This window comes from Pteropus vampyrus, unplaced genomic scaffold (genome assembly GCF_000151845.1).
Source record: "Pteropus vampyrus isolate Shadow unplaced genomic scaffold, Pvam_2.0 Scaffold49, whole genome shotgun sequence".
Taxonomy (NCBI): Eukaryota; Metazoa; Chordata; class Mammalia; order Chiroptera; family Pteropodidae; genus Pteropus; species Pteropus vampyrus.
In genome coordinates, this window is record NW_011888830.1 from 2344944 (window position 1) to 2358143 (window position 13200).

Sequence of the window (13200 nt, forward strand, 5' to 3'; positions counted from 1 at the left end):
TCTTACATGTTTTAATGTATCACAATTCTAAACCAATTACCCAATTTAAATTAGAACCACAAGGCTAATTTTTTGTGTATGCTAATTATCCTCAAAATGACGAATTTCTAAGTTTATACTAAAGAAGCAGAAAAAAAGATCAAACTCTTAAGTTTGAATTATCATCACCTCTATATTTAGTTCAAGTTCTTCCTGGGGTTAAAGACCCCCACTAAAGTAACAATGTCATCCCAAGAGAATTAAGATGACCTTTCCAAGAGAACGTCAACTTTACCTTCTTTTCAGAGCCCTAAGACTGAAATGATGGCAGGGATACCAGCTTCCAGACATCTAGGGTGATTTTCCCGACTACGGTGAGAGCCTTCTTTTATGTTAATAATATCTCTAAGTCCCCAAATCGATGATTTCAGAGACCATTTCCACTGTTTTTGAGTTTCACTAGTTCTCAAGTCTGATTTGAATCTAGACTTTCCCTCCAGGTTGTATCATCCCTTGACTAGATTTACTGTTTGATTTTACTCTGAATTCTTTGCATAGTCTTCCTATTTGGAGGTTCTATAACTCTTATAGATATCATCAGCTGACATCAAGTTGGATTCTGCATAGTTCTCATGATTCACTCAGTTCCACAAGTCACAGTTCTAAAGGCATCCTCGTGACATTATTTTGCATTATGTTATGTAAGTCAAGGAGGATATCAAGGTGATTCCATTAAGAATGCAAAGCCTATGAAGGGGAAAAGATAGAAAAGAAAAAAAAAAAAAATCACAGTACAATATGATAAGTGCTGTACCAAAATGTACCAAGTGCTACTAAAACACAGAGAAGAAAGGAACTGTGCCTGAAACACTGAAGCCATAAACAAGTCATTGCCAGGCACACTTTATACAAAGCTAGTAAGGCTGTCAGAGAGGAGCCTAAATTGGTCATCGAAATCCACTGTGCAGGCAAGAATCCAATGAGGTTTAACTGGAAGATATAAAAGAATTAAATGACAAAGTACTTACACCATCAAGCTGGTAAGTTCTATATATAGAGACAAGTTACTCTACTGGAATTTTAGAGGCAGAGAGGCCTTTATAAGATTAATGTAACTGTCTGTCATGTTTGAGGAAAGAAAAAGATTTAGAAAGGGAAAGTCGATGGCCCAGTCTTCTAGCTAATTTTTCTTAAGCCTGAGTCAAAGTTCTAGAACTTGGCAAAAAATGTACTTCTATTCTTACCTGCATAATCATCTCTGAATAATGATTAATAAACACTAAAAAATGCTGAGTCAAAAATCAGAATATGGTCTCTCAACATCAAAGCTGACAATGACAAAGTTAACACAACTTCACCAGGTAGGCCTGGGTTGTGGAGTGGTGTCCTGCCATATGTTAGGTTCCAGTGATATCACCACAGAATTAACTAGACTGAAGAGTTTAAACACAGAGTAAAAATGGTTTCAGACAACACAGCCTAATGGTGGACTGTTCAGAAACTCCCACTGCTTGGCTTATTTTTCACTTTTAGCTTTATATGATACACATTTCAATTGAAGTAAAATTATTTTGCTTCAATGGAGTTTTGAATAAATCCGAAATGTAAAAACAAGCAGCATATTTGTATTTACTATATGTCAGACAGAGTGACAAGCATTTTAAATGCTTTATCTCATTTAATTCCCATGACAATCCTATTATTTTCTTAATTTTCCAGATGGGGCTTAGATTAACCAATTGGCTCAAGATGCTGGTGAAAACAAAATTCAAAGCCAGGCAGATGGCTCAGACTCCAGAGTCCAATTCTTAAGCATTATCATTTATTGCTGAAGGCAAAGAAAAACTATGCCAGAGCTTACAAAAGGTACCTGCACAGAAAGCGAATGTCAGTTTTAAATGAACTCAGTGTGAAAATGTCTGACAAGTTCATAAACATACCTTATATCATACTAACCCAATATAACTCTAGCATCACCTCAGACCCAACGCCTATTTCAATTATGCAAGGTAATGAAGGACTGGCATATCATATAGGAAGATAACTTCTATGTTAGGAGGTAATGTTCACTGCTGCTGCTGAAGCTCTTCCTTTTGTTTTGGTGTGACTTTGGTCATCTTCAAATGCAAAGATTATCTTCCTCTAACCTCCATTTCACCATGGATAACTGGAAGCAGATTCTACATATGAATAAGAGGATGGAAAAGAATTGTCTTTTGAATAATCTCATTATGTTCTTCCAACCCCTCAGGATTTCAAAAGTTTCTCTACATTCACACTCTCTACACCAGGAGGACAGAATGAAAAGGAAGGGACAGTTGATATCTAAATAAGGCAGAGTGGACGAAGTACAGAAAATCCTATCCATGAATATGTAGTTCTTTGATCTATCCCTCTTAGTGAGTGAAAGCCTATTCTTGCATCCTGTTCTAGATGTTATGGCTGCTTTTGAACATTTGGGGATATTCTCCTAGCTGCCTTGCCTACATTCCCTTCAATGATCGGGTGAAGAATGAAACAGTAAATCTTCTGCTTGCCCTGTCAACTGGGGGATGGATTCATTGTTTGAAAGCCAGAGAACTAGAAAACAAATACTGTTTTGTGGCTTGTCCAGATGGCTCCCTCTCACAGTACATTACCATCCCTAAAACATATAACTATACTCAACTAATGCTTAATATATAGTGTCATGTTGGAGCTTCTCAACAGAATTTGAGGTGGGGTCTCTATCATTGTTCTTACTGTACCGTGACTGAAAGCAATTAAGTCCTCCCGGGGCTTAGTCCTGGTGGCAAGCCCAACCACCCAGTTCTCCTGATTGCCTCCCATCTCCGGCAATCTAAAAGCAGAGATGGTGAACTCCCAAGTCGAGACTAGCTTACCCCACTACTCACCCGCTTCTGACCTCTTCTGAACCACGACCTACCCTTCCACTTCCCCTACCACACTCCCTGACACGCAACAGGACGCATGGCACATGTGGATCGACTTCATTATCTCCCCACCTGAAACACCACAAGAAGTCAAACTCTCGGTCCTGGCGCTCCCATGCAGTCGTTACTAGGCCTGCATTTTCTGACCGAGCTAGGATTTACCCAAAATGTCGCAGTTCCCTTTTGCCTATCGCCACGGCACAGCCCCAGCAGTCTTACTTACCTCTTAATGGTAAGACTTCGGAACAGTGGGTACCACGCAGAGAACTGACAGTGCAACACATGCTCCTTCTTCATCCTCCAGCTGCCGCCGCCGTCTCTCTGTCTCTCGCTCTCCTTCCAGCACCCTCCCGGAACTCTCTTCTCCCGTACCGGAAGTGCCCGCCGAACTATTTTGGCTCAAGGACTCTTCCGGTCCTTAAAGCAAGAAGTGGCAGAAAAGGGAGCAGAGGATGAGAATCGTGGGGCCTACTTTTAGTGTACACTCATACGCGCACGAACACACACCAACACAGAATTCTGATCCCAGAAGAGGAATTACAGAAGTATTGAGAAGGGAATTCTAATTAAAGTCCTTGGTTCCGCTTTCTCGCCTAGACGCGCGCTGCCCCGGAAGGTAATCATCTAAGGCTAGGTCACCGGCGGGGTGGAGGCGGGGGGTGCTACGGGTGCCGGGAAGGGGCAAGTGCACTTACTCTTATAACCACCAGGTGCGGCTGTCTCAAGCAGTGGCACCGGCATCTCTGGAGACTGCTTCCGCGGACTCGTGCTTTCTTCTTTCGTACCCCTTCCCAAAGGAGTACCCTTCCCTTCACCCCACACCTTGGAGTAGGTAACTGGGCGCCGGCCAATCACGTACAAGGTGTCTTTGGGGAAGAGGGAGGGAGTACATATGGAGCGTGCGGGCAGCCACGCGCTCGCGCGCCTCCGGGTTCGCGTCCTGGGCAGCGAGGGGCGACCGCTGCGGAGGCGCGGAAAGGAGGGCAAGTTCAGAGGAAAACCAGGGACTGTGATGGAAGAGCCAGAGTTACTCGGAGTAGAGAAAGCAGGAAACACCACAGTTAAATCTTAATTTGAGTGCATTAGTTGAGGCATCTGCAAAGAGGAGGGAACGACCGCTCTTCTTTCGTGGGGAAAGGTTGCGGGAGGGAAAGAATCCCATCTGTATGATCCTGGGGATTTCGACTTTGGAGGTAGAAGAGGAGAATGGAGGAAAGGGGAGAAGTTTCGCCTTTGAGCGTAGAGTTCATTTATTCAAGCCTCGCAAAAGTAGCAGCCTGGAAAAGCCGGCTTTTATCAGTTATGATTCCTGCTAAGAATCATGACACTGGAAGAATCCTAGTCAAACTTGTAGTATCCTTCATTTTTCCTCCTCTTCCCTCCCCATCACACTATCATCTATTTTCCCTACTCTGAAATGACGTATCGGATGGCTACCAGAAAATAGAATATTAAGAAAATTCATTTGTTTCTTTAAAAAAAAAAAAAATGAGAAAGAAACGACTAGCTGCTGAGAATCGCCCTTAAAATCAGGTCCTTGCTTCTTACCGTTTCATGCCTTGGGCTTGTACCAAGCACCCATGCCTAAAGGCGCACGTTTTACATGTCTCTTTAAAGTTGCGCACTTACTGGTCCAGCTAAGCAGTTTTAAATTGGAAAGGTTAAGAACTCAACTACAGTCCTCTTTAGAAAAGTATTCATTAGAATAATTACTAGATCCTCTGCCTATTTGGAATTAGAAATTCTTCCCCCCAGGAATATGGATTGTTTCATGTTTATTTTTCTCAAAAATGTTTACTGGCTAAGTGGTTTAGTTGAGAGCATTGTTTTCAAAGCAGAGGTAAATATAATGCTGCAGTATGTGTTTGGGGAGGGAGCAGCTGCGGTTGTTCATAAGCATTTCTGAGATCCAGTATTATGCAATCCTTTGTCTTTTTGGGGGTGGGGGGGGGCCGGGCAATATTCCCTATATGTTAGGAGAGTGGTGCTAGACTGCCAGATCTAAGTGACCGAATGCCAGATAGAGCAGTTGCTCAAATATTGTTTGATTGACATAGAAATTAACAAGTTACAGAGGAGGGAATGTTAGCACTGATTGGGGTGAATTTGGGTAAGTTATTTTCTCTTGAAGATAGAATTAATAGATGCAGGAGAAAGTAGAAACTGGAAACAGTCATTATAGGAGGACTAATACATTAACAGCCCAGGACACTTGTGTGGAAGTTGTTAAGTAACTCTTTAGTATTACAGTTGCTTTTATGTAACTTGTTAACACACTTAACCGGCATCAAGTAAATCCACATTACAAACAGATACTCCAGTATTTTGAATGGATACAGCTAAATTCACTTTTATATTTTTTAGCCACCATGTTTGCCTTGTCTTTACTTAGCCATGAAGTGTTTCTATTCATCAAGTTTCTTCAATAAAACCTTTACCACAATGGAAATAGTTGCTTTTTCTCATGCATGCCAAAAAATATCGGTAGCCAAATGATTGAGGGGGAGGTTTATTGTGCAATTACAAATTAAATAATGAAAAAATATTTCCTTCTTGGAATCCACGTGACTAATCCTTCTATGTTAATATTTCCAACTATCTTCTGCTGGTTTTCTCCACATGAAAATCTCACCAACACCTCAATACTCGAGTCCAAATTTGAACAGTGCATCAAACTTTTCTCCTGATGTCCCAGTGTCCTTTAAGTGCGTCTCCTTGGAATTAGCTTTAGAAACTCCCTCCCTTGAAGCTGATTTATGAAAAGTAATAAATCCTCATCTGCAAGGAATTCTTTTCTTGCCACTGCTACCACCCTAGGCCAACCCTGTTCTCTCTTTCTTAGGCTATTAGTGTTACTGGAACCCCAGGGTTTTCCCTTGAGTCCACCTCCCTGAGTGCACTGGCACAAAAAAATGCACAAGCAGGAGTTTGCAGAATAGAAAGAATTGTTGCATACTGAAGTGACCAATTTGGAGACAGAGGCTTTTACTGTAAAAACATCCAACTTTCCCATGGCGTTTACAGACCCTACGGGCAAAATCACAAGGTACGCCTGGGCTGGAGATTGGGGTTCGTGCTGGCAGCTGATTGGTCGGAGGTGAGATAAGGGTAATATATCATTTATTCAGGTCTTGAGGACAACTCAGGTCTTTTCCATAGCATCCCTCTGTACAGTCCCTTGAGAAAGCCAGTGGGCCTTTCCTTCCTTAGGGCTCAGGGACTGAAAGTAACTTAGGTCATGTTATCTGTAGCATGCCAGAAGTCCAGACCTAGTGACCATTGGTCCGGGCTATTGTCTTCTGCTGCCTTAAGGTTTGCTGACTATCCAGGGCAACCCTTTTTTTTGTTTTCCTAATCCATAAAATCCCAAAATGCTTGGGAAGGTTTATTATTATTATTATTATTATTATTTAGCAATAGCACCCATGGTCTCTGAGGAGTAGAACGAGAAAGGATTTCTAGAGCTAGGATTTAAAACTAAATTAAATCTAAGTCATAAGGACCCTTGGTTTCACAAGAGGTTCTTTACTGGTCTCATTATTATGTCACTGTAACCCATTAAACTTCTCAAGGGTAATTATAGTCACTTCACTCTTGCTCAACCAGAACTAAATGTGATGATTATAAATCACCAAGTAGCATGATTTCCGCAAAATATTAGTTCCCTCCCAACCTACCCAACCCCTACACCTGCCAGAAAAGAAAAAAACCTTCAGAGCCTTTCCATCACTTACAAATTAAGTACAGGAAGTCTTCATTATCTGAGGATAATTGTTGTCAGCAAAGAAAAGCTCAGAAAGTGAATCCGTTTGATGTGAATACCAAAATTTTACCATAAATGGTACCAAAGGACTGGTCAAAATATTACCTTTAAAAAAACACAAAATTTTATGAATATAGCCAAAATTATTAAATAGAAATATACTAATTGATTCTTTGTTCATTATAAATCAAGGGGCTTTTCTGTGTAATTTTCCTGTGTAAATTACTCCGAAGGATTGTAGAATGGCATCTTAAACATGCCCAACCATTTGATGCTTAACTTTGACAAAGTCATGTTATTTTTTCAAACATTGATCCTCTCCCACTTAATTTCTTTTAGAATACCTTGCTGATTTCTCTATCCAATTATAAAACTGTTCCAACTGCCTGACCTTCATTTGTCAATCAGAAGCTTTCCTTATGATTTGAGATCCTACATCTTTTACTTGGTTGAGAATAGATGTTATTTACGATACTCAGCTATCTGGGAAAGACTAGCCAATGTGTAATTTCTTGTGATGCCTGCTTCACTTTGCAACTCCAGCTAACGGCAGGGATTCAAGTGTGGTAATTTGAATAATAATGAGTGCAAACTCCACAGCCTATTCTTTTGAGATTCTCAGTTTAACTTCTTGAATCTTAACTCCCACTTAACTTTAATCCATCTGTTGTTATAAGAAATGCTGAAATACCCAAGTTTGTAGAAAACTAATCACTTATCGTTCTCTAAGTGCTAACTCCAAGAGGAGCTTACATAGCAACAAGTTTGTGGCATACCAGTTAGGGTTGGACAAAAAAAGATTATGAGGTGTTCTAAATTAAAATTACAGCAGCCAGAGTGAAAGAGAACAGCTAGCCTGTTAATAGCTGTGGACCACCTCAGTCAAGATGCTCGCATTCCTGCACATCTGTTGGAATTCAGGTTGAATTTCCTGGTGGCTATTTCCGTGATTATCCAAAAGAGAACAGGCAGGCGCCATTGAGCCCTAGGAGCCCCTGCTTATTTGCACGTGAATGTCTCAGTGTCTTACCCACAGCTAATCCACAGCAGCCAACACTTCTTCCTTGTGGACTCTGCTACCCATCCCGGAACTAGCCCCTCTTCACCTTCTTGCATCCTCTTTGTCTGTAGCTAATGTAAAGCCTTTCTGAATCTCCACCCGCCCCCCACCCCTGCCCCCACCGGATTTGTAAAAGAGATTGCAAAGCTCCAGGGGACAAGGGCCTTGTCTTTCCTACCTAGCCATGCTGGAGGTGGCTTAGATTCTATCCCCCAAGACTGGTCTTTTTCTGCTAGTAATGGCCCAATATCCTTGACTTGAGCCATGGAAGTTAAAATTTTTTGTTTAACAGGTTGTTGAGTGCTTTATTTGCCTGCAAGTTGGGGGAAAGAGCAGGCATTCAGCCCAATCCTTGGAGATGTTTGCAAATGTTAACAGCATCCATTATATGTGAGATTTGCTTTGGTTGTTTTCTTTCATTGAAGGGTGTGTGGAGGAAAAGCTTGAGAACCCCTGGGTTTGCCAGACTGTCCTGGAGTTCTTCAACCCTTCCCCCAGATAATGCCTCTGCTTTTGTTCATGTGATTCCTTCTACTTGGAATGCTTCCCCTGCCTTTTTGTTCTGTGAATTTTATGTTAATATCAAACTGCCTTTTAAATTTTTTTGCAATTTTCCATGCCTCCCAAGGAGGTGTGATTTGCCCCTCATTTAAACCACTCTGGTATTGCATTATGTCGATAGCAGACATTTGGCCTTCTGGTTATTTGCTAAACTACAAGGTCCCCAAGGGCTGGAATTGCACTTAGTACATACTCAAACATTTAAACTGCCCATGCTCACAAAGCTAGAGACTCCTGCCTGCTACTGTACAAGAATTCTAAATCCAGTGACATTTTCTATGCCCTGGAAAAACCATACATCTGACATACCAGACCTGCAATGTCAAAACCGAACAGTTAAAATGGCATATGATAATTTAAACAGTACAGCACTCAACATTATGTACATGGATTGTTTTTTTAAGTATAACATTAGCAGCAAAATGTAGATAACCTTAAATTCTGGCTAATGAAGTAGATAAAATTGAAATTAAACTTTTTAAATCTTGAAATAGCATCAAGTCAGTTGAGGAAAGTTTTTTCACAGTAATAGAGACATGTACAGTCATGTGCAGCATGGAACGGAAACCTCCTTTATTTCATTCGGCAGCATGTTCCTTGCAGTGACTGGCCCCCAAACAGAACTAATTAGCTTTTTTTTTTTTTTGGAAATAGTGCTTAAAACAATATTCTTTTTCGTTTCGGTAGTTTTGAGGTGCTTTTATAATCCTGAACATTTTGGGAACCACACAGTACAGAATATCCTTTTGAAATCACTCTTTAATCACATTTTTCGTTATTTATACTGTCAATAGATTGCTTCACAGTACTGTTTTCCCTTGGGGCTAACTCCATTACAAGAAATCACTCTAGAGAGGCCTAGCCCTGTGCCACTTTTTTGCTTTCTGTAATTTATACCTGTAGCTTGTTTTTTGCCTTTTAGCTTTCTAACATTCTAGCTAAATATTTTTAATATGATCTGTTCGAAACAACTGTTTATAGCTTAACGTTTACTGACCCAGGCTCCACCTTTTAATAGAAGGCTGAGTTCTGAGTTTTAAGCTAACTTGGTTAAATGAGCAGAAGAAGAACCAGTCTTCAGAATGGTGCTTTTCATCTTTTGGGCCATCAACAATCCCTTGGAAGATCTGAGGGATGCTATAAAGATATAAACCCGGGGGGAGGAGGGGGATCTAGCAGATAACTTAAAAGCCTTAAAGTTTTTTGTAAATCCGAAGAAATTAGTTGCCCCTCTGCCCCTCAAGATACATGGGGGCGGGGGAAGGACCTCTGTGCTCCTCTAAGTCAGGCGTTACTGGCCCTTTTGTCTACGCTTTCTGGGAATCCAGACCAAGAACCCTCTTTGGAGAGAATATCAAGAGATTATCTAGTTGTTCCTTCAGTATCTTCTGGTGGTACTTATACTTTTGCTCACTACAGTTCTCTGCTTTTAAGTTTAGGTATGTACAGAAAAGTTAATTGGGGTCAGCATGTTACTTTTTAAAAGGAGGTAAAAAAAAAACAAAACACTTCAAGCATTCTGTACCATTCTAGACAGATTACGTTGTGTGGTAAATGGGGTTGCGTGGTTGCCTTAGTTATTTTCTCGTGTTAGAATCAAAACTGGAGGAAATCTAGAAGGTAAAATTCTAGATAAAGTTTTTTTGGGTGTGGAGCATGCAGGTGAAGACAAACAGCCAACCTTTGGTTGGTTTTCATCTGTGTCAGCATTTTACTTTGACTCTAATTATGTAAACTATTTGTCTAATGTAAACCAGTGCCGGTTAATAGTTTACTTAGTAAATTATTCTCTGGGGTACTTTCAAAGGAATAACGCCTGTTTTCTAATGCTATATAAATGTGGTCAATAAGCTAAATATGTGTCTCTAAATATCTGTTCAGAGCTTATTACTGTCAAGCCTCTGATCAGATGTCACTAAGTCAAAGAGGCCTTTCCTGATCGCTCTATAGATTACACACCACCCCCCATCTTCTACACTCTTCTTTCCCTTAATCTTTCTCCTTGAAACTTAGGTCACCTGCCATAAATTGCATATGTTGCTCCTCACTTTTTCTCCCTTTCTCCCCACCAGAAAGTCAGCTCCTCCACTGAAAGCTCCTCAGGACCTTTGTTTGTTCTGTCTGCTGCACCCAGGACAGTCTGTCACTTTCAGTGGCGCTTTCTGCCACAAGCTGCTTTAGCCAGGTTACCTAGGATACCTAGTTGGTACTTGGTTTTAATATTAAGTTTATTTACTTTATTTCAATACTAGTTTTAATATATTATTAATTTATTTTAATATTAATTTTATATTAGTATAGCTTTGCATACTTCTAAATGGTTTAAGTGAGTGTCAAGATGTATATACATATCTTTCCCTCATCCTCATTAAGTGGTTTTTATTTCTTTGGCATACAGTCATCTTTTCTTACCTGAGGCCTCAAATTTTGCTTCTTTGCCAAAGTCCATATTGGAAATTGAATTCTTAGGTTTGCCCATAATCTGCAAGCAACAATGTTGATAACATTTTAATAAAATAAATACCTTTAATTTTACAACAGAAATATGTATTGAGCACCAGGAAAGATAACACCTGGAAGACAGCTGAGTGGTTACCTGGCAGAGCAGTGCTGCATGTCACTGGCCCTCCGAGTCCAAGGCAGGCCTCCCTGACCTCGTCTGGCTTTGTCAGTCTCTGGACCCACGATGACCTTCAGCAACCCCACTGTCCTGAACTTTGCCTGTTAGGGATTTTAAGGCTGCAGAGGTGGTGGTGGTTATTGAGATGTAATTCGTATCCCATAATTCACCTTAAACTGTAAAATTCAGAGGTTCTAGTATTTTCACAAGATTGTGCCACAATCACTATTTAATTCCACAACATTTTCATCAAAAAGAAACCCCATACTCATAAGCAGTCCTTCCCTCAGTCCCTTGGCGACCATTAATCTGCTTTCTGTATCCATGGGTCTGTTCTGGATATTTCATGTAAATGCAGTCATGTAATGTTTGGCCTTTTGTGTATGGCTTCTTAACTTAGCTTGTTTTCAAGGTTCATTCATGTAGCATGCATCGAAACTATTCCTTTTACACTGAATAAGTTTCCATTGCATGTATATACCACCACATTTTATTTACCCATTCATTGACTGATAGACATTTAGGTTGCTTCTACTTTGGGGCTATTAGGAATAAACTTCCATGAACTTGACAAATTTTTGTGTGAGCATATGTTTCATTTCTCTCAGTGTTAGACCTAGGAGTGAAATTCCTGGGTCATATGGGAATTCTATGGTTAACCTTTTGAGAAATCACCACTTTTTTTGAACGTGGTTGCTCGCTTTTACATCCTGCCAGCAGTGTCTGAGGGTGCCAGCTTCTCCACTTCCTCACCAACACTTGTTATTCTGTGTTTTATTATAATCCTTGTTAGTGGGGGTGAAGTATCTATCTCATTGTGGTTTTGATTTGCCTTTCCCTGCTGGCCAGTGATGCTGAGCACATTTTCATGTGCTTATTGGCCATTTGTAGATCTTTGGGGAAATATCTGTTCAGATCCTTTCCCTATTTTCAATTAGGTTGTCTTTTAATTATTGTGTTATATGAGTTTTTTACATATTTCAGGTACAAATCTGTCAGATTTGCAAACTTTTTTCCATTCTATAAGTTGTCTTTTTATTATCTTGGTGGTATCTTTTGAAGCACAAAAGTTTTTAGTTTTGATGAAGTCCAATTAATCTTTTTTTTTTTTTTTTGGTGACTTGTGCTTTAGCTGTCATATCTAAGAGACTACTGCCTAATCCAGCATCATGAATATTTACACCTACTATTTTCTTCAAAGAGTTTTATAGTTTTAGCTCTTACTATTATCTTTGATCCATTTTGAGTTAGTTTTTATATATGGCATAGGTAGAGATTTATTTTCATTCTTATGTATCTGTCTCAGAACGATTTGTTGAAAAAACTATTCTTTCTCTCACTGAATTGTCTTGGCACTCTTATTGAAAATCAACTGACCATAAACCTATGGGTTTAGGTCTTGATGCTCAGTTCTACCATGTCAAGGTCTGTGTTTCCCTGTGCTACTACCAGTACCCACACCCCCTTGATTACTGTGGTTTTTATAGTACGCTTTGAAATTAGGCAGTGTGAATCATTGAACTTTGTGCCAAGATCATTTTGAAACTGAGTTTAACTAACTTAGTCGAATATTATTCTTCAGAACAAGCCTAAGCAGGCCCCACACTAACCTGATTGCTAGGAACAGAATGGTGCTGTAGACTTATCCAGCCACGTTCACTTTATTCTTTCTATCATTATTTAGCAGTGACCTTAGGGCGTTTTTATAATAGCATAACAGTGAGCAATGTTGAAAGTTGGACAATGTAAAGAAAAATCTAGCGTCTAGGAGATAGTTTTGGAAATCATTTCATCCCAAGTGAGAGAGATGGGGATAGAACAATTTTAGAGAAGTGTTAAAGGTGGGATTTTTAGGACTTGTAACGGGTAAGTTATAGTTAGGAAAGAGTAAAGGATTGGAGATACTTGTTTCTAGCTCGAAGATGATGCAGTCGTGGGAGAGACTGATGGGTTGAATAAAGATCACAGTCCTAATGTATGTCTTGTATGTTACTCAAATCATCTGTCCTTTCAAGAAGTCCGGCAAGGCTGGAGGAGAGAACAGGGTTGTGAGAAGGTTGACTGTTCTGCTGGTCGTGTTTTCAGATTGGGGGAAACTTGTGATCTGGGATAAAAATAGAAGCTGTGATGGGTAGTTTAATTATCACATTAGGTCCCAGAAGAAACAGCAAAGCCAGTTTTTTCTCTAAGGCTGTTGGTAAGAGGTAATCTTGCTTGATGGTCTGTATTTTCCCAGGAGCTAAACCTGAGAGGTGGAGTAGGTTAGGGAGCTGTGGAACTGAAC

General features: G+C 40.1%; 1 protein-coding gene across 1 annotated transcript in view; it reads right to left on the minus strand.

Moving 5' to 3' along the window:
* The window catches only part of CDC123 (cell division cycle 123), a 47528-nt gene extending 44225 nt beyond the window's left edge, over positions 1-3303 (minus strand). Inside the window, exon 1 of the mRNA XM_011359616.2 lies at positions 3136-3303. Coding sequence (XP_011357918.1) covers positions 3136-3209 — 74 coding nt within the window. The 5' untranslated portion in view covers positions 3210-3303. The remainder of the gene's footprint in view (positions 1-3135) is intronic.
* Positions 3304-13200: the final 9897 nt, after the last annotated feature.